Source organism: Pseudocercospora fijiensis (genome assembly GCF_000340215.1).
Source record: "Pseudocercospora fijiensis CIRAD86 unplaced genomic scaffold MYCFIscaffold_7, whole genome shotgun sequence".
NCBI classification, from domain to species: Eukaryota; Fungi; Ascomycota; class Dothideomycetes; order Mycosphaerellales; family Mycosphaerellaceae; genus Pseudocercospora; species Pseudocercospora fijiensis.
This window is the reverse complement of record NW_006921538.1, coordinates 3,015,954-3,039,926: the sequence shown is the minus strand read 5'-3', so window position 1 is coordinate 3,039,926 and position 23,973 is coordinate 3,015,954. Positions and strand designations below refer to the sequence as shown.

The 23,973-nt window shown below is 42.7% G+C and overlaps 4 protein-coding genes across 4 annotated transcripts; 3 read left to right on the top strand and 1 right to left on the bottom strand.

Annotated features, from left to right (window-relative positions):
- Nucleotides 1–253: 253 nt before the first annotated feature.
- On the bottom strand, nt 254–1,775 carry MYCFIDRAFT_212052 (uncharacterized protein). Its single transcript, XM_007931153.1, has one exon. It carries the CDS (start codon nt 1,536–1,538, stop codon nt 519–521), a length of 1,020 nt encoding a protein of 339 aa, XP_007929344.1. The 5' UTR covers nt 1,539–1,775; the 3' UTR covers nt 254–518.
- MYCFIDRAFT_208577 (uncharacterized protein) lies at nt 254–2,646 on the top strand (the record flags this gene model as incomplete). The annotated part of the gene is made up of 10 exons (XM_007931152.1): nt 254–1,564; nt 1,588–1,620; nt 1,649–1,670; nt 1,702–1,874; nt 1,903–2,093; nt 2,129–2,187; nt 2,215–2,368; nt 2,400–2,466; nt 2,503–2,553; nt 2,631–2,646. The coding sequence occupies exons 1-10, from the start codon at nt 1,530–1,532 to the stop codon at nt 2,644–2,646; spliced, it is 801 nt and encodes a 266-aa protein (XP_007929343.1). The 5' UTR covers nt 254–1,529.
- A 12,502-nt stretch (nt 2,647–15,148) lies between these two features.
- Nucleotides 15,149–16,521, top strand: MYCFIDRAFT_183545 (uncharacterized protein). The gene is made up of 3 exons (XM_007931151.1): nt 15,149–15,200; nt 15,258–15,679; nt 15,742–16,521. Exons 2-3 carry the CDS (start codon nt 15,308–15,310, stop codon nt 16,168–16,170), a joined length of 801 nt encoding a protein of 266 aa, XP_007929342.1. The 5' UTR covers nt 15,149–15,200; nt 15,258–15,307; the 3' UTR covers nt 16,171–16,521.
- A 42-nt stretch (nt 16,522–16,563) lies between these two features.
- MYCFIDRAFT_32009 (uncharacterized protein) lies at nt 16,564–17,733 on the top strand (the record flags this gene model as incomplete). The annotated part of the gene is made up of 2 exons (XM_007930619.1): nt 16,564–16,832; nt 16,884–17,733. The coding sequence occupies 2 exons, from the start codon at nt 16,564–16,566 to the stop codon at nt 17,731–17,733; spliced, it is 1,119 nt and encodes a 372-aa protein (XP_007928810.1).
- Nucleotides 17,734–23,973: the final 6,240 nt, after the last annotated feature.

Genomic DNA, 23,973 nt, shown 5'->3' with positions numbered 1-23,973 from the left:
CTATATATCGGCAGCCTGCGTCGTAGTGCGGCCGTTGAGAGCATTCCAGACTCTACGGAAAGTCTCAGGTGTGGGGTTAATTATCAAGAAACAGTCATCAAAGATGGCCCGGTAAATGGCATCTCTAGGACGAAGCTTAGATGCGGCCTGATCGAAAGAAATATTCTGGCACCAAACCCTAGCATACTTTTTCTGCGACTCTTCTGAGTCGGGACGGCGAGCAAGATTGCAAAGACTAGCAGGAGATCGAGAGCATAGAGAAACCCGAAGTAGAGATAGCCTGGGCATGGCCAGGCTTTGTCATAAGCTAGATAGTCTGCATACAGTATGATTTCGAAAAGAGAAACCATCAGATGAGTGCTCAGAAGAGAGCGCTGATGCACTCTGCGGTAGCTCATGTGGGTAAAGGTCATGGCGCTAGGCAGCAGACACCCCCCTTGAACCCTCCAACAAAGGACAGCTAGCAGTGTGAGCCTCCTTCTTGCGAACCCTGGGACAAGAACATCGGAACAAGGCATCTAGTTACCATCCTCCGACAAACCGACGGCACCAAAGCTGAGCTTCCACAACTTCTCCTCGGCCGTCTTATCAAAGGCATGAGGAGCATATCCAGGTCCAGCAAAGTGCTCATCTGCGGTAGCGGCGCTTGAGACACCAGCATCGGCGAGGTACACACCACCTTGCTTGTTGAAGTGAGGATCGAGCGCCGCCCAGACAGTGGTCGCTGCGCCCTGCGCAAGAGGTCTCGCGAAAGGTGCCATGGGAGCGAATCCAGCAATCTCTTCCTGCGACATGTGGCGGCCGAGTGATGTCTCGAAGATCATGCCTGGGTGCACGGAAACAGCACGAATTCCGGATGCGCTGTAGTGACGATCGATGGAGTTCGCCAAGTGGATAGTGGCGGTCTTGCTTTGGGCGTAAGCGACCATGGGGTTGTAGCCTTGCCTTTTCAAGTCGAGGTCATCGAAGAAGACGCCTCCGGCCTTGTGACCTGCACTGGAGAGTGTGATGACACGGCTGGGAGACTGTGGAGTAGCGGCGGCAAGTAAGGTGGACTTGATCAAGTGGAAGAGCAAGAAGTGGCCAAAGTAGTTGGTGCCAAGCTGAGTCTCGAAGCCATCGACGGTGCGGCCCTCGGGGACTGCCATAATACCAGCATTCAGCACGAGGATATCAAGGCGTTTCTCCTGATCGAGGAACTCCTTGGCTGCTTTCCTGACGCTCTCGAGGTTGTCCAACTCCAAGCCGATCAAGACGGGCTTTTGGCCGCTGGGGTTGCTTGCGACGAGTGCATCCGCCACTGCCTGGCCTTTGGCGAGGTCACGACCTGTGAGGTAGAGCTTTGCGCCGGTGGTGTGAAGAACGCGAGCGGTTTCTTGACCGAGACCGGCCGATGCTCCAGTGATGAAGATGACCTTGTCTTGCAGCTTGCCCTCGAGGCCAAGATCTTTCACAATGTCTGCGGCCGTTGGACCAGATGCAGGCCCATCGACGTATCTTTCGGCGTACGGCTGGTAGGGAGCGCTGGAATGAGGCATGGTTTGGTGGCGGCAATGGCAATGGCGTTGTGGGTGAGGGTGTTGTGAGTGATGTTGTGATGGCCGCCAGGAGACTATTTGAGTCTGATCTGTTGCAAAGGGAAAGCAAGGGATGGAGGAACAGAGGCTGATGTGGTGTTTCCTGCTTATTCGGTGCCGCCAGGAGACACCGCCAGGACAATATCATGGGACAGCAAGCGCTTTTCTTATACATCATATCATCAATCCTCAAGCAGGTTGTACCCCGCCGCTTTACGAGAGGGGCATCTATACTGACGTGAAACACTATAGTGAAGTTGCTTTCAACTTGACTACATGTCAGCCATCGGCGCTAACGTGGTCAAACCCGATGCCCTGTGTTGAGGCGGCGACGAGCAGGGCTGTTTGCGTACGAGGCTACGAGCGGCCAACGGGTAAACGAGGGTGGCCCGTTCCAGCCAGTGCCGAGCTGTGATCTGCCAGATGTAGGGACGCCACGAACGCCACGAACGCGCAAGGAGCTGAATTCCTCCCGAGGCCGTGGGGCAAAGGATCTCGAATCATTCAGCCTTACCGGTGCTTACTGTAGTACCTGTGGTACTGCCACTCAGCTGCCCAAGCCTCATGTGCGCCATTGACTGCCCGCATGAGCAATGTTCTCGCGCTCCACGTCCGTAGTATACTGTATGCACGCTAGGTATGCCCGTATGTACGCGAGGTGATTTGGTGCGACGAACGAGCTGTGCCTTACCGGCGCATCTGCCACAAGGCGCGTCCTCTAACCCTGCCTCCGCCTCCGTCTTCGTGGCACAACTTCGTGTCGCAGTTGCGCGCGGCTCTCGCCCAGAATTGTATTACAATAGCGGCAATGGCAATCGGAAGCGACACGCCCATGTCACGCTACTGTATACTCGCCTTGGCTTGTCGTACAAGCCTATCTTCTTCCCCGGTGAGGTACTTCGGGTAGAAACGTTGATCGTGGAAGCGATTTATGCCTGAAGTTTGGAATCTTCGACATCTATAGTTGCTGTAACAAGTGTTGTACGACAAAGTTATATAAGCTACTTCTAACTTGGGGTTAGGAGCGGCGTCGCTTTTTACAACAGTTATGAGCCCGGAACGCAAGTGAAGAAACAAGAAAGTTCGAGAAATTACCCGATCAGGCAATCCGCTTGCGTAAGGTTAAACCTTATCCGACGTTACTCCGCAAATCGAAGAAAGCGACTAACTTCGAACAACAATAAGATAACGGTTATTACTCCGCTATAGACGCCGGTCTATAGGCGAAAAGAACCGACTAATACGAACCAAACGATCTAAAAATAATAACGATATAACTAGTACGAGTCGAAAAATCTAACAATAAAGATATCTACTACTAAGACGCCTATCGGTACGGTAAAGGGAATTCCGTAACTTAGTACCGAGAACTATACTATCTAGATCGATCTAATTTAAGACTATTTATCCGGATAAGGCCTTTAGAAGTATAGGAACGGTATACCGGAAGCTATAAGCTAAGATTCGGCTAAAGTAAGAGAGGCTAAAAAAGAAGACGTAAAAGTAGTTGCGTTTATTAAGTCTACGGCCGGGGATAAGCCTATATACCTCCTAGGACTACGTACGACTAGGGAGGTAATCGATAAAATAAAGGAAGTAAGCGAAGTATCGATAAAGGAACGGGTTTCGACGCTACTCTCCTATTTCTATTCCTTTAAAGCTCTTAAGGATATCGATACTACGGCTTTAGCTCTTACGCAAATCTAATCCGAGATTAAGGCCGCGGATAAAGACGAAGTTCCTTCGGACGCCTCTAAGAAAGTAGTCCTTATATCGTCGTTAGAAGAAGAGTATTCGTCTACTATATTCGCCTTAAAGGCGGCCGGTTTATCTACTCTTTCCTACGAAGAACTAGTTCAACGACTACGGGACGTTGAATATACTATTACTACTTCTAAAGGCGATAAAGTAGTAGCCCGATATACTAAGGAATCGGCGAAAGATAAGGCCGGTAACAGAAAGAAAGGCAATACGTAAAATACGCCTAATAAGGCTAAAGGAAAGACGTGTTACTATTGCCAAAAGATTAGGCACTTTAAACGGGACTATAGGAAATACAAATAGGACTAAAAGAACGGAAAAATCCAAGAAAATAATAAGGAGGAATCTAAGATCGCGGCTTAGATAGCTATCGATTCTACGACTCGACTATCTAATAAAGGGGATTAGATCCTAGACTCCGGATGCACTAGACATATATCTAACGACAAGAACTACTTTACGGACTATAAGGAAATAACCGGAAAAGTTACTCTAGCGAACGGCAAAACAATAAAGATCGCGGGATCCGGTATAATCCTCGTCTAGTTTAAGGGAATTCCGACTACGATTCCGGACGTTATATACGTACCCGAGATCGGTTATAACCTGCTTTCGATAAGCTAACTCTCGAAACGAGGTATTACGACTCTATTTACTAAAGAAGAGGCTATACTTCGAAGAGAAAACGAAGAACTAGCAAAAGGAGTACGCGTCGGAAGGTCCTATATTCTAAAGGAATCCGGATCTATCGAGACTTCGAGAGTAGCTACTACTACGACTAAAGGTACTACGCTACTTTAGTATCGACGCCTAGGATATCTAGGAGACGAAAAACAACGAAACGTATATAAAGTACTACTAGGAGTCCCGGAGCTTTCGACGTTAAATAAGTCTTATATTATACGACAAAGTTATATAAGCTACTTCTAACTTAGGGTTAGGAGCGGCGTCGGTTTTTATAACAGTTATAAGCCCGGCTTTACGCTTCCGAGAGATCGCCGACGGCGATATAGCGTAGTAGTTATAGCGTAAAACTAAAAGAATAGAACTAAGCCCGTTTAAGAAAGGTTACTAGCACTTCTATTATACCGCGAGTAGGAGTATACTACGCTAGTAGCGGGATAAGGATACCTAAGTCGAGAGGACTTCTTTACTTCCCTAAAGCAAAGAAGTAGAGGGAGTATTATACGACAAAGTTATATAAGCTACTTCTAACTTAGGGTTAGGAGCGGCGTCGCTTTTTACAATATCTTACGAGACTTATATTACTACGAAGTCCGATAGACGATCAAGTCGAGAAGAACCCGAAAAGGCAGACTATTGCCTAGATAGGGTATATATCGATTTTTAGGGTTCGTATAAGTATAGTACCTTAGGGGGAAATAGGTATATACTAACGATTACGGACGACGCTACGAGACGGTTAGATATCCGTCTTACTCGCTACCGAAGCGACGTATACGAAGCCTTTAAGGCTTAGAAAAACGAGGCCGAACTCGAAACCGGGAGGAAACTAAAGGCCGTAAGAATCGATAACGCTCCGGAGCTTATTAAAGCTCTTAAGGCCTATCCGGGACTACGAATCGAAACAACGACGCCCTATACTCTAGAATAAAACGGGGTAGTAGAGAGACAAAGCCGTACTATTATAACTAAGGTACGGGCGGCTTTAGAAGGATCCGGATTACCTAAACAATTTTAGGGCGAAGCGGCCTATACGGTTACCTATTCACATAATAGGCTACCTATTAAAGGAAAGGATATAACTCCCGAGGAGCTCTATACCGGAAGAAAGCCTAGCGGAGAACATTTACGGGTATTCGGCTATCTAGCCTATCTGTTTATTCCTAAGGAGAAAAGGAAAGATAAGCTAGAAAAGACGGTATTTCTAGGAATCTTCGTCGGATATACGAAGTCTACGAAACAGTATAGGATCTATAATCCTAAGACAAACGCTATCGGGATCTATACTAGCGTTAAATTCGACGAATCGACTAAGGGAAGTAGCCTACTACGTAACTATCCGAAGAGGAACTACCTACTCTACGGCCTATTATAGACTCGGATAACAACGATAACGATATCGATCTCCTAGATAAGGGAGAATCTAAAGAAATAGAGGGAGAATCCTGTTAGAGGCTACACGTAATTAGTATATAACTAGCTCGAGTAAAGCTAGGGTCTTAGTACCTTAGGTAGGGCTTAGCGCTTAGCGTTAGGCTAACTAGCCTGCCTTCCTCCTTCTCCTCCTAGATCTCTATCGAATACTACTATATCTACTACTACCCTATCTACCTGCTAATATAACCCTTCTTATATAGTATTCGATCTACCCTTTAAGAGTAGCAGCTAGATAGTCCTTATTTTAAGCTTTTAGCGGTATAGCTACGAAAACTATCGATTTAACTATATTACGCCCGAAGAACGGGACCTATACGTACTATTCTACTAAAACAACCATACTAATTATTAAGCAAGGCCTTCTATACGGCCTATTATACTAAGTTAATCGTACTAGGCCGATACCTACTAATTCCGCTATATCCGTACTATAAGGGGCTACGATACATTATTAGTACTACCCCTTATTACAATAGCCGGCTTATTACGAAACAATAATAACAACCGCGGCGCTACTAGCAGTGCTAGCAATAACAACGCTAGTAGTATAGTTCCCGCTAAAGAGCCTACTAGAGGGCCTACTAAAGAACCTATAATCGAAGGGGATAACCTATCGTTGCCCGTTAACGACATTCTTAGCAATATTGTTAACCGTCGATATAGCTAACTAGCCTTTAGCCCCTAGCTAGTAGCGAGACTTTAAGAAGCTACCTAAAACAGGCTCGCTACTTTACGTTAAGAGTAGTAGCTAAAGGATAACCTCCTCGAGCTTCGCCGCCTTTAGGAGGCCCTAATAACTAATACTAAACTAGTAGTAGGGCCTTCCTTACTAACTATTCAAAAGAAGGATACTAAACTCAAGGATTGTACTGTGTTTAATAGCTCTAGTCGAAAGCAATATAACGACTATATTCGTAACTATAAGCTTAACTAGCGCAATGTACCGAGAGCGCTGCTAGATAACTATTCCTTAGTCGTCTATGCTATATAGTACATTAATAGAGACCTAAAGCGCACCTAGGATAACTATTTTAACTCCCTTAATAATTAGACCGCTATTTAGTAGCAAACCTATAAAACCATTATACTAGATACCCTTAGAAACCCTATACTAAGGCAACAACACGCTTAGGACTAGTACCTTCGAGCTAAACAAAAGACTAATTAATCGGCTCGCTTATTTAAGGCCTATTTAAAGACCCTCGAAGATAACCTTCCGGCTAAGACTAATTCTATCTAGATCTCCGAAATACGCCCTAAATTGAGATAGGAATTAGTCCTTAAATTGGACCGCCGCCGTGTGTTTAAATAGGCTAATCTAATACGCATTTAATTTATAGTCGAAGTAGAAATAGCTAAACGAGCTATTTAGCTCTAGTAACGACTAGAATCGAGGATTCGACTAGCTAGTACTAACCGCGGCAACCGTAGTACCCGCGGAGGAAACTAAGGTTCCTACTAAAACAATAGTGCTAATAATAGGAACGGTAACAATAACCGTAGAAGAGGCCGTAGCCGACGGCTGTATAGAGGAGGCCGTAATAGGGGCCGTAGAAGGGGCTCGTATCCTTATAATACTAACTGCTTAACTAACAATAGTAGTAGCTATAGCAACCTCCTAACCGGATTGAAATGCTTTAACTATAATAGTACTACTTATTTACTAGGCTAATATAATAGGCCTCGAGACTAGGCCCGAGTTAATCGTACTGCCTCTAAGCACCGAAAAAACCTTTTAGCCGCTAATGCTACCCCTATCGGCCCTTCTAATTAGTCGAAAAAAGATTAGGCGCTATACTAACTATTAGCCTCGTACGGCGTAAAACCATCGACATTATACTAGCTATTATACGTACCTGCCTTATATAGGACACATACAGAACTAACTATAAGACTAAGGTTACACTAGATCTAGGAAATTCAGTTAGTACCCTTATTAGCTATCGCTTAGCTAAGCAATTAGATCTTCGATAATTAAATAGGGCTAACCTACTAACTCTTGCTTAGTTTAATAATGCTCGGCACTTAACCTATAGGGCCTACTATATTCCTACAGTTCTAAAGGACGACCTCGGAAATAAGCGCCTACTAGACTTTACTACCTATATAGTAGATATAGACAACCTATATAGGGGAGCTACTATTGTTATTAGCAACCCTATCCTTAAGCACTACGCTATAACTATAGACTTAGGCCTCTAATAGTAGCGATTTGGAATCGCTAGGAAGGAGGATATTAAGTATATCGACGTTAGCGAGTGCCCTAACGATATTAGGGTCCTGTTTATTAGCAACCTAATACTAGTCTCTGCCTTAGCTAACCTAACTGCTAATCTTCTCGGTAGAGATAACGATAAACCTATGCCCCCTAATAGCATAGACCCTAATTAGCTCGCTCGGATACTATAGCCTATTCGAGAAACCTATATTAATGTATTTAAACACTACCTAGTATCGACATTGCCTATATTTAAAGAGACGGACTATAAGATCGATATTATATAGGGCAAGGAGGTTCCTTTTAGGCCGCTTTACAACCTTAGTAAACGCGAGCTTGCTATACTACGTAAGTACCTAGATAAGAACCTAGCTAATAGTCGAATTTAGTATAGTAACAGCCCTGCTAGTGCACCTATCCTATTCGTACTAAAGAAGGATAGTAGCCTACGCCTATATATCGATTATTATAGGCTTAATACTATTACTATTAAGGACCGCTATCTACTTCCGCTTATTAATAAGACCCTCGATCGCCTTTCTAGCGCCTACTTCTATACTATATTAGACATTAAGGACGCCTATTACCGCATTCGTATTCGTAAGGGTAATAAATAGAAGACAGCCTTCCGCACTCGCTATAGCTATTTCGAGTATTTAGTTATACTATTTAGGCTAGCTAATGCCCCTATAATATTCTAGTCCTATATTAATCGGGCCCTATTAGGCCTATTAGACTACCTTTGTATAGTTTACCTAGACGATATCCTAGTTTATATATACTTACCTAATATTGCGGAGTACTAGGCTATAGTCCGTAAGGTACTCGACCGCCTACGGGCCTATAGCTTATATTGCAAGTCTTCTAAATACACCTTTGCTGCTATAGAAGTGCCCTTCCTTAGCTTCCTCGTATTAACTAAGGGTGTTAAGGCTAATCCTAATTGGATTAAAACTATTACTAAGTAGCTAACGCCTACTAGTATTAAGGAGCTTTAATTATTCCTAGGTTTTGCTAACTTCTACCGTCGATTTATCGAGGGTTACTTACGATACGTAATGCCCCTAACTAAGCTTACTAAAACCAAGGCTAACCTATCTAGAGAGTTCAAATAGACTAACAAAGCATAAGCCGCTTTTAACGGTTTAAAGCAACGCTTTACTAAAGTCCCCTTACTACACTATTTCGTACTAAGTAGGCAGATCCGTATTGAGACTAACGCTTTATAGTTCGCTATATTAGCTATTATGTTACAATAGGCTAATAACACCTACTAGCACCCGACTACCTTCTTCTCGCGAAAGATAATCGATATAGAGCGCCGATATAAGACCTACGAGTAAGAGCTCTTAGTAATCGTAGAAGCCTTTAAGTACTAGCGCTACTATCTCGATAGTATATAGCACACTATTTAGGTCTATACGGACTATAACAACCTCCGTAGAATTACGAAGGTTACTAGGGTTATAGGTCGATAGGCTAGATAGGCCGTCTATCTCGCTAGGTTCGATTTTAATATATTATATCGGCTAGGCGTAAGCAACCCTACTAATAGCCTATCGAGGCGACCTAATTACGATAGCGAGACCTAACATATTAATTCTTTGTTTCTAACCCTATAGTATAAGATTGCTATAGCCCGTATTATTAATAAGTAAGCGTAGAATAAGCGGCTTACCGGACTCCGCGACGGCTTAAAGCATGTTAATGCTCTTGCTATATTAATAGTACGTATTAAGGCAAGGGCTAATAACACTAATAGAAAGAGCTATAATAACTCCCTAGTCGATATCGCTATATATAGTAACAGCGATTAGAGTACTAATGCAGTTAATCCGGCTGCTAGTACTACTAGATACATATAGTACGTACTACGTAAGACAGCGAGGGTGCTATTAAGCGAACTTACGGACGGAGATAGCTAAGCCTTTATAAACGAGCTGTTACGCGCTTAGTAAAGGGACGCTTTTACTACAGTCCGTATAGATTAGCTTACTAGTAGTCGCAAAACCAGATCTAGCAAGAATTAGTCGATTAATGCCGATAGCTATTTGCGCTATAAAGGCAGATTGTATATCCCTACCGAGTATTCGATCCGACAAGAGCTTCTTAAGCGACACTATAATAGTAAGCTTGCTAGTTACTATAGTATAGAGAGGTCGCACGAGCTACTATCGCGTATATACTACTAGCTAAATAGTAAGCGGGATATAAAGGACTACGTAAACACGTATGCCGTATATTAACGAGTTAGAGCACTAAGATACCTACTATTCGGCGAGTTGTCTTTACTTCCTATTCTAAAGAAGCTATTTGTAGAGCTAATAATAGACTTTATTATAGGCCTTCCGCCTACTAAGCATAGGGGTAGCAAGGACGTCTTTAATGCTATCCTTGTTATAGTAGATCGATTTACTAAAGGCGCTCGATATATCCCGGCGCGGAAGGATTAGACTGCTATTAATGTGGCTAAAGCCCTATAGAACAATATCTTCTATAGCTATTAGGGAACCCCTAAAGGGATAGTCTCCGACCGGGGCTCGACGTTTATATCCTATTATTAGAGCGAGATATGCCTATAGCTAAGACTTAAGCATCGGCTATCTATAGCCTTCTATCTACAAATAGATAGCTAAACCGAGAGGCAAAATGCTACCCTATAGCAGTACCTGCGTAGCTACATTAATAAGAACCCTAACGACTAGGTTAACCTCCTATAACTAGCCGAATTCGTATATAATAACAGTGTCTACTCGTTAACTAAGGTCTTACCGTATATAGCTATAATAGGCTAGAACGCTACTATGCTATAAGACCCCCTATCGCTCGAGGCCGAGCGTAAGGAAAGGGAAGCAGGTAACCTAAGATACTAGCGGCTATTAAGAGGGTTTAAAAGATACGAGAAATCTATACTAAGATAGCTAAGAAGCTAACAAAGGCTTAAAAGTACTAAAAGACCTACTACGATAAGCGCTATATACTAATAACCTTCAAACAAGGCGATATAGTTATACTTAGTACGAAGAACCTCCGTATCCGCAAACACCTATCCCCTAATAGCAAAACAAGGCCCAAGCTCGTACTAAGATATATTAGCCTATTCTGCATTCGAGAAGTTAAGGGCTCTTCCGTATAGGCCTGTTAGTTATAGCTCCTACTGTACTATACTATCTGTAATACCTTTTATATATCCCTTCTTAAACTATACTATTAACGCGAAGGCGATAAAGCGCCTACTAAGTTAGAAGAAGTCTTAGCCGATAGTAAAGAGCTATAGTCTATAGAACGCATCCTAAAGCACTAGACTAGGCAAGGCAAGAAGGAATACCTATCAAGATAGTAAGGCTATTTACCTAAATAGAACTCGTAGGAAGCTAAAGGTTCCTTCGAGGATATAACTAAGTTGTTAGATAAGTATTAGACTAGTATAAAGAACAAGAAGAAGGCTAAATAATGTCGCCTAGGAACAATGCTACCCCTAGGGTGCTATTAGCTAACTAATTAGAGGCCGGCAAACTAGGACAATAATACTATACTACTATAGCGAACGCGTACCGACCGTTAATAAGCGCGCTATAACGCGCTAACTAATCGCCTACTCTTTTAAGGATTTTACCTCTCTGCTAACGCAATAAGGCCCTTCTCTTAGTATTCGGGTCCCCCTTTTATTCCTTTATTCTATCGAGGCCCTAAGGCCTAGGCGGTCGGCGGGGATAGCACGCGCGCAGATAATAATAATAATAATAATAACGATAGCGTCGCGCTATAAGCTAGCGACGGCCGGGGGGACGGCGCGGCTATATTAGTAATAGTATTATAGAGTATATTACTAGTTAAAGTATTGCTAGTCGAAGAAGGAAATTAGAAGTAAGGTAAAGTTAGCGCTAAGACGGCTAGCGCCGCTATTATTAACATTACCTACTATTATCGCTATACCTACGAGGGTAACCTTACCTATACCGCGGCCTAAGGCTAAACCGTACTATACCGACTAGGTTAAAAAGGTTAAGCCGTTCGAAGGGCTTAGGGACTAAAAAGGTTAAGCGATTAATAGACTAACTAAGGGCAAAAATATAGAGCTAAGCTAGCCGGGGTCGATCTTGCGGACAATAGATTACTCCTTAATCTTTCTAACCCTTTAAGTAAGGCGAACCTTAACTATTACACTTATAATAGCCTTTATCTATAGAAACTAGACGAACTGTGTTTTTTCTAAAAAGGTAAGATAAGATTAACAATTAAAGGCTACTAAACCTAACTAATTAGGGCTAGTGAAACTACGATAGTAAATAATAGCCCTCGTAATAACAAGAACAACCCTCGGAGCGGACATTGCTAGGTCTTTTAAGAGTAGACGCAAAGAACTCGAAACGACATTACTTAGAACGGAGGTAGTACTATAATACCTCGTACGTCTACCTATTATAGTAGGGAAGACGAGCCTATATTATAATTAGTCGATAGCCCTTAATTCTTATAGATATATATCGCTTTACTTTATTATATATAAGGATAGCGCAGTTAGAGTTAGACATTATATTAGAAGGTAAGGTTTAGCTTAGTTATATAATTAGGTAGTTAAGCGTTTAATTTAGCGCGGCTAAGCAGCTTAGTTAATATGCTAAGTTAGCGGCTATAGAGGTTAAGATTAGAACATAGATAGGCTACGAGGGCGCGGCCTTTAGAAGGGGAGCGTATATTAGAGGCTATACGTAATTAGTATATAACTAGCTCGAGTAAAGCTAGGGTCTTAGTGCCTTAGGCAGGGCTTAGCGCTTAGCGTTAGGCTAACTAGCCTGCCTTCCTCCTTCTCCTCCTAGATCTCTATCGAATACTACTATATCTACTACTACCCTATCTACCTACTAACATAACCCTTCTTACAACTCCGAAGCCGAAGACAATACTCCGAAACTATAAGACGAAGATAACGATTTAAATAAAAACGACGAAAGGTTTACTACTCCTACGGCTTCTACTACTCCTACGGATTCGAATATAAACGAAGGAGGACTACGAAGGACTACGAGGGTCCCTAAAGCACTAAAGAGACTAAGGGACGAGATAGGGCTAGTAGCTCTAAAAGTCGACTATCGAAAGGCCTTCGAAATACCTATCCCCGAGACCTATACGGAAGCTATTACCGGCCCTTACTCCCGACAGTAGAAAGACGCTATTAAAGAACATATCGAGTCCTTAACGGCTAATAATACCTACGAGATTGTCGACTATTCTAAGCTAAAGGATAGAAAAGGGCAAATAAACGTTATTACTCCGAAATAGGTTTTTAAAGTAAAAATACTACCGAACGGACAAATTAATAAATTTAAAGCGAGATTAGTAGGAAAGGGCTTTACGCAACGCTACGGAATCGATTACTTTAAGACGTTCTCTCCGGTAATACGTCTCGAAAGCCTACGCCTTCTCCTAGCTATCGCCGCTAGTAAAGGACTTACTATATTCCAAATAGACGTAGTAAGTGCCTACCTACTAGGAGAATTAACAGAGGAAGTCTACCTAGCTATCCCGGAAGGCCTAGATGTTCCCGGAACTAATAAAGTACTTAAACTCCTAAAAGGAGTACTAGGACTAAAACAATCCGGACGAGTTTAGAATAAGACTATTACGGCCTTCTTTAAAGAATACGACCTCTACGCTATACCTACGGATCAATCGGTCTTCGTTAATAGCGACTATACGCTAATAGTCGCGTTATACGTCGACGATCCTACTACACTAGCGAAGATAGAAGCGGAGGTTAAACCGCTAAAGGACGGGCTTATATAGAGGTTCGAAATAAAGGATCTAGGTCCCGCTAAGTTTATACTAAGCGGACGAATCGAGAGAGAGGCCGACGGATCTATACTACTAGATTAAAGGCACTATATCGAAAATACGCTTAGAGAAGAGGGCTTAGATCTAAACGAAACCTTCTAAGTATCGACTCCGGCAAACGGATATACGAATCTACTACCTATTATAAAGGACGAGGAGGTAGTAGACGTCTAGAGATACTAACGACTTATCGGAAAACTCAATTAGACCGTACGAGCTACGAGGCCGGATATATCTTTTCTAACGTAAAGACTAAGCTAATCTACGGTAAATCCGGCTAGGAGATACTACGACGGAGGTATCTACGGCCTTAGATACCTAGGGAACGCTCGGGACTACTATATAAAGTACAGTCCTATCCCGAAGAACGAAAACAATACGAGTACTTTAGTTACTCGTTTACCGGTTATCTATACCGATTCGGATTACGCGGCGGACTCGACTAGGAAGTTAACGATAGGATATATATCCCTACTAGCCGGAGGACCTATATCTTAGTCTACTAAACTATAAAGGTCCGTAACGACTAGCACTACGAAAGCCGAATACTTAGCGCTATCCTACGCCGCAAAAGAAGCTATTTAGATCCGAAATTTCCTCGAGCAAGTCGGATACCTTACGGAAGACGACTTTAAAGAACCTACGATTATCTACGGGGATAATAAGGCGGCTATCGCTTTAGTACGAAATCCGGAATTTTATTCGAGAACGAAACATATCGACGTAGTAGTATATTACGTACAGGAACTAGTCGAGGACAAGCTAGTCGATATAAAGCATATTCCGATAAAGGACTAACTCGCGGACTTCCTTACTAAGCCCCTAATAAAAGGGAAGTTCGAAGAAAACGTAAAAAGAGTCCTAGGGATAAAAACGATTAAGAAGGATTAGGACTTAGCTATTTAGTTTACGACTAGATAGCTAAGTAGAGGCTAGGGAGTATTAGAATACTCGAGAATATACGAGTCTAGTCGGATTTATAAGTAGGAGAAGGAGAAGGAAGTTAAAAGATTATTTACTTACGGCTTAGTAATAGCTTATAATTCTTGGCGCTAGGGTATATAAGTAGCTGGTAAGTCCTTTGTTCGGGTGGCAAGCAATTCTAACGGTTTACCGCTTGTCTGTATTATTTGTAATATGTTAGAATGCTCGAGAATGTGCGAGTCTAGTCGGATTTGTAGGTAGGAGAAAGAGAAGGAAGTTAAAAGATTATTTACTTACGGCTTAGTAATAGCTTGTAATTCTTAGCGCTAGGGTGTATAGGTAGCTAGTAAGTCCTTTGTTCGAATAGCAAGCAATTCTAATAGTTTACCGCTTATCTATATTATTTACAATAGTTATAAGCCCGGCTTTGCGCTTTCGAGGGATCGCCGACGGCGATATAGCGTAGTAGTTACAGCGTAAAAGAAGAGAACTAAGCCCGTTTAGGAAAGGTTGCCGGCACTTCTATTATACCGCGAGTAGGAGTATACTACGCTAGTAGCGGGATAAGGATACCTAAGTCGAGAGGACTTCTTTACTTCCCCGAAGTAAAGAAGTAGGGGGAGTGTTGTACGACAAAGTTATATGGGCTACTTCTGACTTGGGGTTAGGAGCGGCGTCGCTTTTTACAACAACAAGGACCGCAATGGTAGAAGATGCCGCAAGTCGGAAGAAAGTCCAGAATCGCATTGCGCAAAGGGCCTACCGTGAGTTGCAAGCCATGAGAATCTCGGCCAAAAGTCACTAACACGAAATCAATACAGGCAAGCGACTGAAGTCTCGGATGGAAGAGCTGGAATTATTTAGAGATACCATGACCGTGGGAAAGATGACCCTCGTCGTTGGCGCATCACCAGGGTCGGAACAGGATGAATCGAACAAACAGGCCGTCTCCAACCAACTATCAATACCAACATTTGGCGCGCCGATGCTTGGAGGTTCCATCGAGAGCACAAAGCCCGTGTCTTACTGCGAAAGCCGCGACAACGCCATAGCGATTAGTAGAACCGGGCTCCAAACACCGTCGGCGATTGTAGACACTTCTTATAACCCAGACCAAGACATACCGTCCCTTGGCTCATGGGACTTGGGCGAAGCATACCCGGTGGCTCTGATTCTGAATGGCATTGGCGGCGGAAATGGTGAACATGCTAGTTCACAGGTCTGCCCGAGGTCAACTGAGGATGTTAGTACCGTACCAAGACATCTGTTTCTTCATCAGCAAGCACTAACATTGGTCTTCTCTAGCCAAGTAGCCACGCCGCATCCGACGTACCTCAAGATGGCAAGACTGCACTGCATATTGCAGCCGAGAGCGGCAGACTGTCTACTGTGCAGCTCCTCTTGCGATTAAACTCCAATGTGCTTGCCCAGGACTCAATGGGCCGTACCAGCCTGCACCTCGCCGTAGGGAACCAACAGCAAAGCGTCGTGGAAGAACTCGTCAAGCGTCCTGCGTGTCTCGACGTGCGGGAAAAAGATGGGCGGACAGCATTACACATTGCGGTGACTCAAGGTCATGATGGTATCGTCGGAAGTTTGCTGGGCGCTGGTGCTATGCTTGAGGTGAAGGATGCCCGAGGTCAGACACCATTACACATTGCGGCGGCGAATGGGCAAGACGCGATTTTGCAGCTTTTGTTCGTAAGGGGAGCAAACATAAATGCAACAATGTGAACCAAGCTGCGTCTGTTTTGACGATCGGAGGACTTGCTTATGCACCATGACCCTCCTCGAGCTGCCGACATTCATGCTCTAGCCAACATCTAGTTGTAGACATTTTATGCAGTATATGCACATTCTTCACCACAATACCGGGATCTGGGATGCATCGCAAAGTCGCAAGGTGTGAAGTCCATATAGACGCAGTGGACCTTGGAGTGCCCCGAAGCGCTTCGGGCCATTCTGACAAAAGCTTCATGTCAGTCGCCAAGATCTTACGTGAGGTTCGGTACGAGTATTTAATGATAGTCTTTACGCGGGGATTGGCAATCAGATAGAGACCTTGGCCGCAGTGCCGTTCTTTCCAGATATATTCGCACGTTAACCACCATGGGCATTTCAGTCGAGATGAATATTCCACTGAGCAGTGAGGTCCACGCCTTTGCTACCAAATCTCATGCAAGTCTTATCGACAAGGACCTCCTTCAGCGTTTCACGGATGTGACTGGCCGGAAGCCGCATCGCTTTTTACGAAGGGGTATCGTCTTCAGTCACCGAGACCTGGAGACCATCCTCGACAAATACGAACGAAAAGAACCATTTTATTTGTTCACTGGCCGCGGTCCAAGCAGTGACAGTCTACATCTCGGACACTCCATACCGTTCGAATTCACAAAGTATGTTTGACTATCTGTCTCTCCGAGATACTAGCACTGACGCAGTATCAGATGGCTCCAAGATGTCTTCGGTGCTCCGCTTATCATGATGCTCACCGATGACATGAAACTCTTGCATTCCGCTTCCTTGGATGTATCCACAGTGAAGCGGTACACAGTGGAAAACGCCAAAGACATACTAGCTTTCGCGTTCGATCCTGTGAAGACTTTTATGTTTTCGAATCTCGATTTTGTGGGAGGGCCCTTCTATCAGAACATCATCCGCGTGGCCAGAATGATCAGAGTCTCGGACATCAAACAAGCCCTTGGGTTTGAGGATCGACACAATGTCGGCATGTTCTATTGCTGCTCGACTCAAAGCGCAGGCACATTCGCAACGTCGTTTCCTGGCATCCTCGGACCCGACACTACAGAGGAAGACCGAGCGACACTGCAAAACATGCGATGTTTAATTGTGTGCTCTTGGGACATCGACGGCTATTTCAGTGAAGTGAGGAAGCACGCCGAAGCTTTGGGACTCAAACGAGCTGCGTTCCTTTACTCCAGCCTGCTGCCGTCTTTGCAAGGGCCAGAGGAAAAAATGTCGGCTTCGGTGCCGGTGTCCGCGGTTTTCCTTGCAGATGATGGCGAATCGGTCCGACAGAAGATTGAGCTTGCCTTCCCCGACGATGGTGGCTTCAAGATGGAAACGCTTTTCGAATATCTGAACTTCTTTCTGGAGGATGATGAAGAATTGGCACGACTCAAGATGGGCTTTGCGCACGGCACTGTGCGGTCGATTGAGCTCAGGGAGTCTCTCATAGTCGCAATACAACAGGTTGTCTTGTCGTTCCAGGAAATCAGGGTTCGGGTCACGGACGACTATCTGGAGGAGATGATGACGCGGAGGTTGATTCGCTGATGGTCATACTACTACCTATACTAAACAGTCCATCTCTTCTCGTCGAAAGCATTTTCTGCCATACTTTTGATGTTGTTGCTCTAGCTGTAGTTCTATCAAGCGACCAAGATCTGCATGGATCGATCGAAAGATGAGATGCCGTGCAGGTTCGAAGATTTCGCATTATTTGATATTCGTTTGGAAGTGACGCTGGTGAAGTCCTCGCTGCAATCGTGGCCATGTCTTAGTTCTATCCGAGAGTCACTACGCCAAGTCGCGCGGACCACCGTCTACCCTACTACTGCCTGGATATCACGCACAGCGCAGTGGATTACTTACGTAATACTGCATTGCCGGCGGTTGAATTGGCTTCGTTGATTGCCTATGTTCTGCTCTATTCTATAGTCTAAAATACAATGAAAATTCTTCAAGCTAAGAAGTTACGTACTTGTTATATAACTAAGCTGACGCGTTATACACCCCTTTAGCTTGTACAAAAGAGGTTGCCTTCTATTTTAGGCAAGGTAGTCAATGCTTCTTTATATGCAAACAAAAGAAAAATTAATCTTTTCAACTCCTTATATAGTACTTCATTAAAATACTAAAAAAATGGTTTGAATCTATACTATATATAAGAGAGTCTTATTTCATACCCCGATTACCCTAGAAGGATATCGTTATATAATCCGGACTGCATATACACCTTCACATATAGTCCCTATTACTAGGAACTGTTGTCTTCCTACGTAGTCTAAGCACAGACCGACACTATTAAGCCTTATCTAAGTACTCGTATCGTACAGTAAAGTTAGTTCAGCTAAACTAAGCCCGTTACATTATTACTATCGGTTATTATATCAATCGCATAGGTAGCGTCTATTTGATTAGATAAAGGATTAGGTGAGATGTATATTAGTTAAACAGATTTGATAAATTAGGATAGGTAACTTAACTAAGGACGCCACCCTTAGCTAAGACTACTGCACTATTATTACTAGCACTAATACAATCGCCGCAGACTTGTTATTAGTTAGTAGAAGTGACGTTCGAAGTAATAATATAGGCGATAATAACGTATTAGGAAGTGAGGTTGAATCCTTTGTCCTAATTAGTCGTCGCTATCGTATTAGACACTTTTGTTAGCGCTAATCGATAAAGGTGTACTTAATCGACTTAGTTACAATTAATAGGGGGGGCGGCGCCTACTACCTATTATATAGAGTTATCTTCGTGTTGCTAAAGAGGAAGAGGTTGTTAGAGGAAGAGTTGCTTCCTTATATACCCCTACAACTATATATCTTAGTTAGTTGTTAGGTTAGGTAGTCTAGTTAGTCTTAGTTGTTTAATGAACCTCTTCTAGTTCTAAGGGCTATAGAGCTTAGTCAACCCATTAGCTAGCATGTCCTGTGTTGCTAGATACTCGCATTGTATACGACCTAATTTATGTTCTTAGCGTAGCTAGCATTAATGAATGTCTATATGCCTAAGCTTAGTATCTAACTTGCTAGCATCCGCCTTGATGATTCGAATAGTCTGTATATTATTATAGTATAGCACCGGTGTGCTGTCTAAGGTAAGGCCAATATTGCTAAAGAAGCGCTTCTACTAGATTAGTTCTAAGCCTGCATATAAGGCAGCTAGCAGCTCGGCTTTAGTCGTAGACTTAGTGATAGTTGACTATCGCGCTGCTTTCTAATCAACTGGTCTATTGAATAGACTGAATATCCATCCTTCTAATAACTGTCTCGTACCCGTATAGTCGCTATAGGAAGCGTTAGAAGCTCCGTAAAATTCGTAAAGCTGTTAGCTTGAATAGGCGGTAACTGCTAGTCTATCGGCGTTGTACTCTAAGCATAGGTGCCTTATCTGTAGTAGGTACTTGATACACCAATTGGCTGCGGCTATATCCTCTTGTCGTAGGTTCTAAAGGGCCTTTAATAGCATAGAAACTGCTTTGGCTATATCCGGCCTAGTTTAAACTACTAAAAAGTTGAGCGATCCTATACGGCTCTAGTAGGCTAGTATTGCTGATAAGTCTATATAACGAGTCTCCTTGTTAGTGGGTTTCTCGTATAGTTCGTATCTAGTTAGCAATAGTGCCTCTGCTCGCCTGCTAGTCTTAGGATCAATTCTATAACGCTGACCTATCTTCTTAGTGTATGCCTTTTATAACAACTATAGCTTCCTGTTCTGTCTGTTACGTATGACTTTAATACCGAGAAACTATAAGAGCTTTCCTAGGTTACTAATTTTATATTCCTTTATTAACTTCTACTTAAGGTCTATTGCCTTTTACATATGCTGTCGGTAATATAATAGTACAATGTCGTCTACGTAGAAGAAGATGAATACCTGTTTGTCTAGGTCGGTGTATAGGCAGTCTATATTGTCTACTAGTTGTATGCTAAGTTTGTTTTCTAGTATTGTAGTAAAGTAGTTGTACTATAGTCGAGGTGACTCCTATAGACTATAGAGTGCTTAGATTAGTTTCAATACCTTGCCCTTCTACTTAAATCTATTAGGCGGCCTAAGGTATAGCGTATATAGGAATATAGTATTGAGGAAGGTATTGACTGTATCCATTTGCTTAGCTTCTAGGTCAAACTTAGCTACGATCGCTATAAGGGCTCTAAAAACTCGTACAGCTAGTGTTAAGGCATAGGTGTCTAAGTGTGCGTTCTTCTAAAGGTCCCCTCTCGCATATACTCTTACCTTAAACTTGATCAGTCGTCTATTAGCATTACCCTTATATTTGAATACCTAGGTAAGAGGTAGGAGATTAGGCTTATCTAGTGTATTCAGATCTACCTATTTAAAGGTACGTGTCTTTAGTGCCTTGTTGAATTCAACTCTTGTAGTATGTATCTATTGTTCCTTAAACCGGCTCTTAAGTACTTATCGCTAGTTACGTAGCTCTGCTAGTAGGTCTAAGATCTTCGGTGTAAGGCTTGAATCATGTTCGTCTCGTAGAAGTAGTAGCGGTTCTAGGGGATTAGGTAGATCGCTGCTAGCTTGATTATTGTCGGCGCTGTTACTATATATTAACCTAGCTTCGTGCTCTGCTGCTATATACAGGTTGCTAAATAGAAGGAGGTTTCTCGCTTAGTCTCGGTCGTTGATATAGTAACGGATCGCGGCTACTCGTTATCGCTTGTTTGGATTGTTAATACGATAGTATAGACCTCCTATATTTAGTAAGTAACGATGAGATACATTAGCTGCTTCAATTGGCATTGGCAATTTAGCAAGCTCTACACGTAGCAAGTTAAAGTCTATATCATCTATATAACCTAGTGCGTCTATATTGTTAGTAGGGGCTTTATTGCTAGTATCGTTCTTAGGTTATTGAGGTTGCTGATTAATAGTTGGTTCTACTAACCTATCTAGCACATTATTACGCGGCTCTAGTGCTTCGCGTAGATCAATTGGAAAGTCTTGTTCCTATAGTTAAGGCTCTAGAAATAGCCTTTTTAGCACCTGTGTAAGCTGCAGCTCGCTTAGTAGTGCTTATGGTAATTGTTTAGGTGGTTTAACTAGCTCATCTGCTAGCCTTGCAGAGTCAACTATTATAAGTCGACTAGGTCCTGTTAGTGTATCTACCCCCTCAATTCCAAACCTAACAAGGTCTTAAGGTGTATCGTATGCTTCTCGAAGCTCGTTAAATTGATGCTCCGAGGCGGGTGCTTATAGCTCTTCGAGATCACTATATTCTTCTAAAAGCTCTTAGTCAGTTATAATAACACCTAGGTTATTATTGTAGCTATTGTAGAACTTGGTTTTATCAAATACAACGTCCCTCGTACGTAGCACTGTCATTCGTAAGGGTACCTATATCCTATAGATAGAGTGTCCTTTATATCTATATAGGTATCTAATATAGGTGCGTGAGGCTACTTTTATAGTATTTAGCAGTATAGCCTTCCTTTTGCTATTAGTTGTCTCTATTCCGTAGATTACTAGATATGCTCTCGCTCTAAACTAGTAGATGTAAGCTACATTTGGTTTATAGCCAGTACCTATCTTATATAGAGTTCGCATTAGTAGGTCGGCAGTGCGTAATCTTAGTAACCTGTTAGCTAGGAAGGTTGCTACATAGACTGCTTCTAGCTATAGGTTGTATAGAAATCCGGCGTGTATTATCAAGGCTCGAGCTACCTTAATAATAGTACGGCCTGCTCGCTCTACTAGGTCCTGCTCTAATGTGTATAGGGCTGTTAGCCTCCAAGTAGTGTAGTTATTGCGTAGATAGGATCGAAACCGAAATCCTGATATACCCCCTTTATTATTAGATGACAAACAAATAATGTCTCTGCTAATACTGCGTACGAAGGTAGCCAACTAGTTCTAGCACTAAAGGAGAGTTGATTCCTGGCGATTACTGATTGTCTATATAAAGTGAAGTCCAGTATTTAGATCGTATACATAGAACATGTACTAATTATTATTGTAGGCTAGATCTAGCTGTATTAGGTCGGCTGCAAGGTGTCTATATAGAGTCAGTATCGACATATTATAGTGCCTTAGCCTCCTAGAGATGAGCCTCTTTCCCTTTGCTTATGCACATATAGGACAAAGTAGTGTTCTTAGTACCTTATTGTTATATATGTAATCTCTTGTTATCCTATCAACCCTGTTAACTAGCTCTTCTGCTCTTTTAGCACCTAGGTGCCTAAACACCTTATGTATTTGCTTTAGTATAAGCTTCCTTAGCGGCAGTAGGCGTGCGGAGCGACGAGCTGTTGCGTAGGCTAATAGTATAGTTGTCGACTGTGCTAGTTAGAAGGGGTATAGGTGTAGCTTACCTTTATCCCCTGTTAGCTATTCGAGCGGGGGTTTACTATCTGCTTTATAGGTAATATCGAAATAGGGCATGTAGTTGTTAGGTCTAACAAGAGGGACTAGTAGTTTCCCCTATAGGTTATAGAGAACATTATCAAGCTTATTGTGCTTAAACCTACGGTAATAGAAGATTGCCCCTCTAACAATATTAGTATAGAAATTAGGGACATAGAGGCACTCTTTTAGCTTAATAGTTAGGGGTTTACCTACTACTGACTTAACAGTAAAGGATGCCCTTCTAATAGCGATAACTTTGTTGTATCCAGTTCCTATTATAACAGTAGCTCGCGGAGGAATAAACATTGCCTGAAAGTTGAAGCGACTAGGGTAGTTAACAATGTTGCAGTTAGATCTACTATCGTATATAAGGGCAATAAAGGGGTTCCATTTCTTGCTCCTGTTTGTAGCTATTAACAGATAGTTAGTAGTTGGTGCTAGGGTAACTAATGCAAAGGCTAATAGGTCTAGAGTGTCTGCCTTAAAGAAGCAGGCTAGCGAGACTTTATCTGATCCATTTCCTATTCTAGCATCGTCTCTATCTTTAGCCGAAAGTCTATAGTGTTGCTATACAATCTTGATAGCTAGTAGGTCCTTGAAGAACTTAGCTTGTCTTAGGTAGAACCCTTTATTCTTACGTAGGTAGGACTCGAAGTACTTCAGTTTTCCTTTCTACTTATTGTCCTTATCCTTCTCTTTAACCTATTCTCGAAGGCGGTAGTTTACTATAGTACATTTGCCGCGGTTTTTATATGCCTTCTTCTCGCCTACTCTAGTAAGCTTAGTATATGTCTTTAGTATACGGTTGCTACTATTACTGCGGCCCTTGTTCTTATTAGGTTTGTCGTTGTCGTCTATAGCTTATAGGGCGGCGTTAGCACTAGCTTCACCTTCTTCGTAGATAATACTAAAAGATAAACCCTTCTTCGTAGAAGTACCTAGCATATTGCGGGCATATTCTCGTACTATACTAATAAGTTGATAGAAGTTGTTGACCGATAGCCCTACCTAGTACATTATATAGAGCCCTTTACTATAGGTCTTATCCACATTTGTAACTGCAGTGTATAGGTAGGTTACCAAGTTGTTAAATTCCGGGTATTGTATACGTTTCATTGTCTTATAAAGATTAAGCCATTCCTTATACTAGTGCTCGGGGTCCTTTACCTGCTTAGAATTTACAAGGCGGTAAAGCTCTTTACTAAGGGCAGTCCTTTGCTATTAAGTATTAGGTACAAGCTTATTCTTTAATCGAGTCAGAATAAGCCGCATAGTTAGTGCTACGTTGTCTATATTAGGATTAGTAATCTCTAAATAATAGCGAATGTCTACAGTTGTAGCTAGATATTTAATTGTCTTATTGCGAGCTGTCCTAAAGCGTTTAAACTCCGCCTTCCTTATATTAAAGTGTTCCTTAGTAAGCTT

Excerpts from the sequence above, each read along its gene's own strand:
- MYCFIDRAFT_212052 (XM_007931153.1), bottom strand. The coding sequence starts at position 1,538 with ATGCCTCATTCCAGCGCTCCCTACCAGCCGTACGCCGAAAGATACGTC.
- MYCFIDRAFT_183545 (XM_007931151.1), top strand. The coding sequence starts at position 15,308 with ATGACCGTGGGAAAGATGACCCTCGTCGTTGGCGCATCACCAGGGTCG. Across the intron at positions 15,680-15,741 it reads GCCCGAGGTCAACTGAGGAT|CCAAGTAGCCACGCCGCATC; the intron begins GTTAGTACCGTA and ends GGTCTTCTCTAG.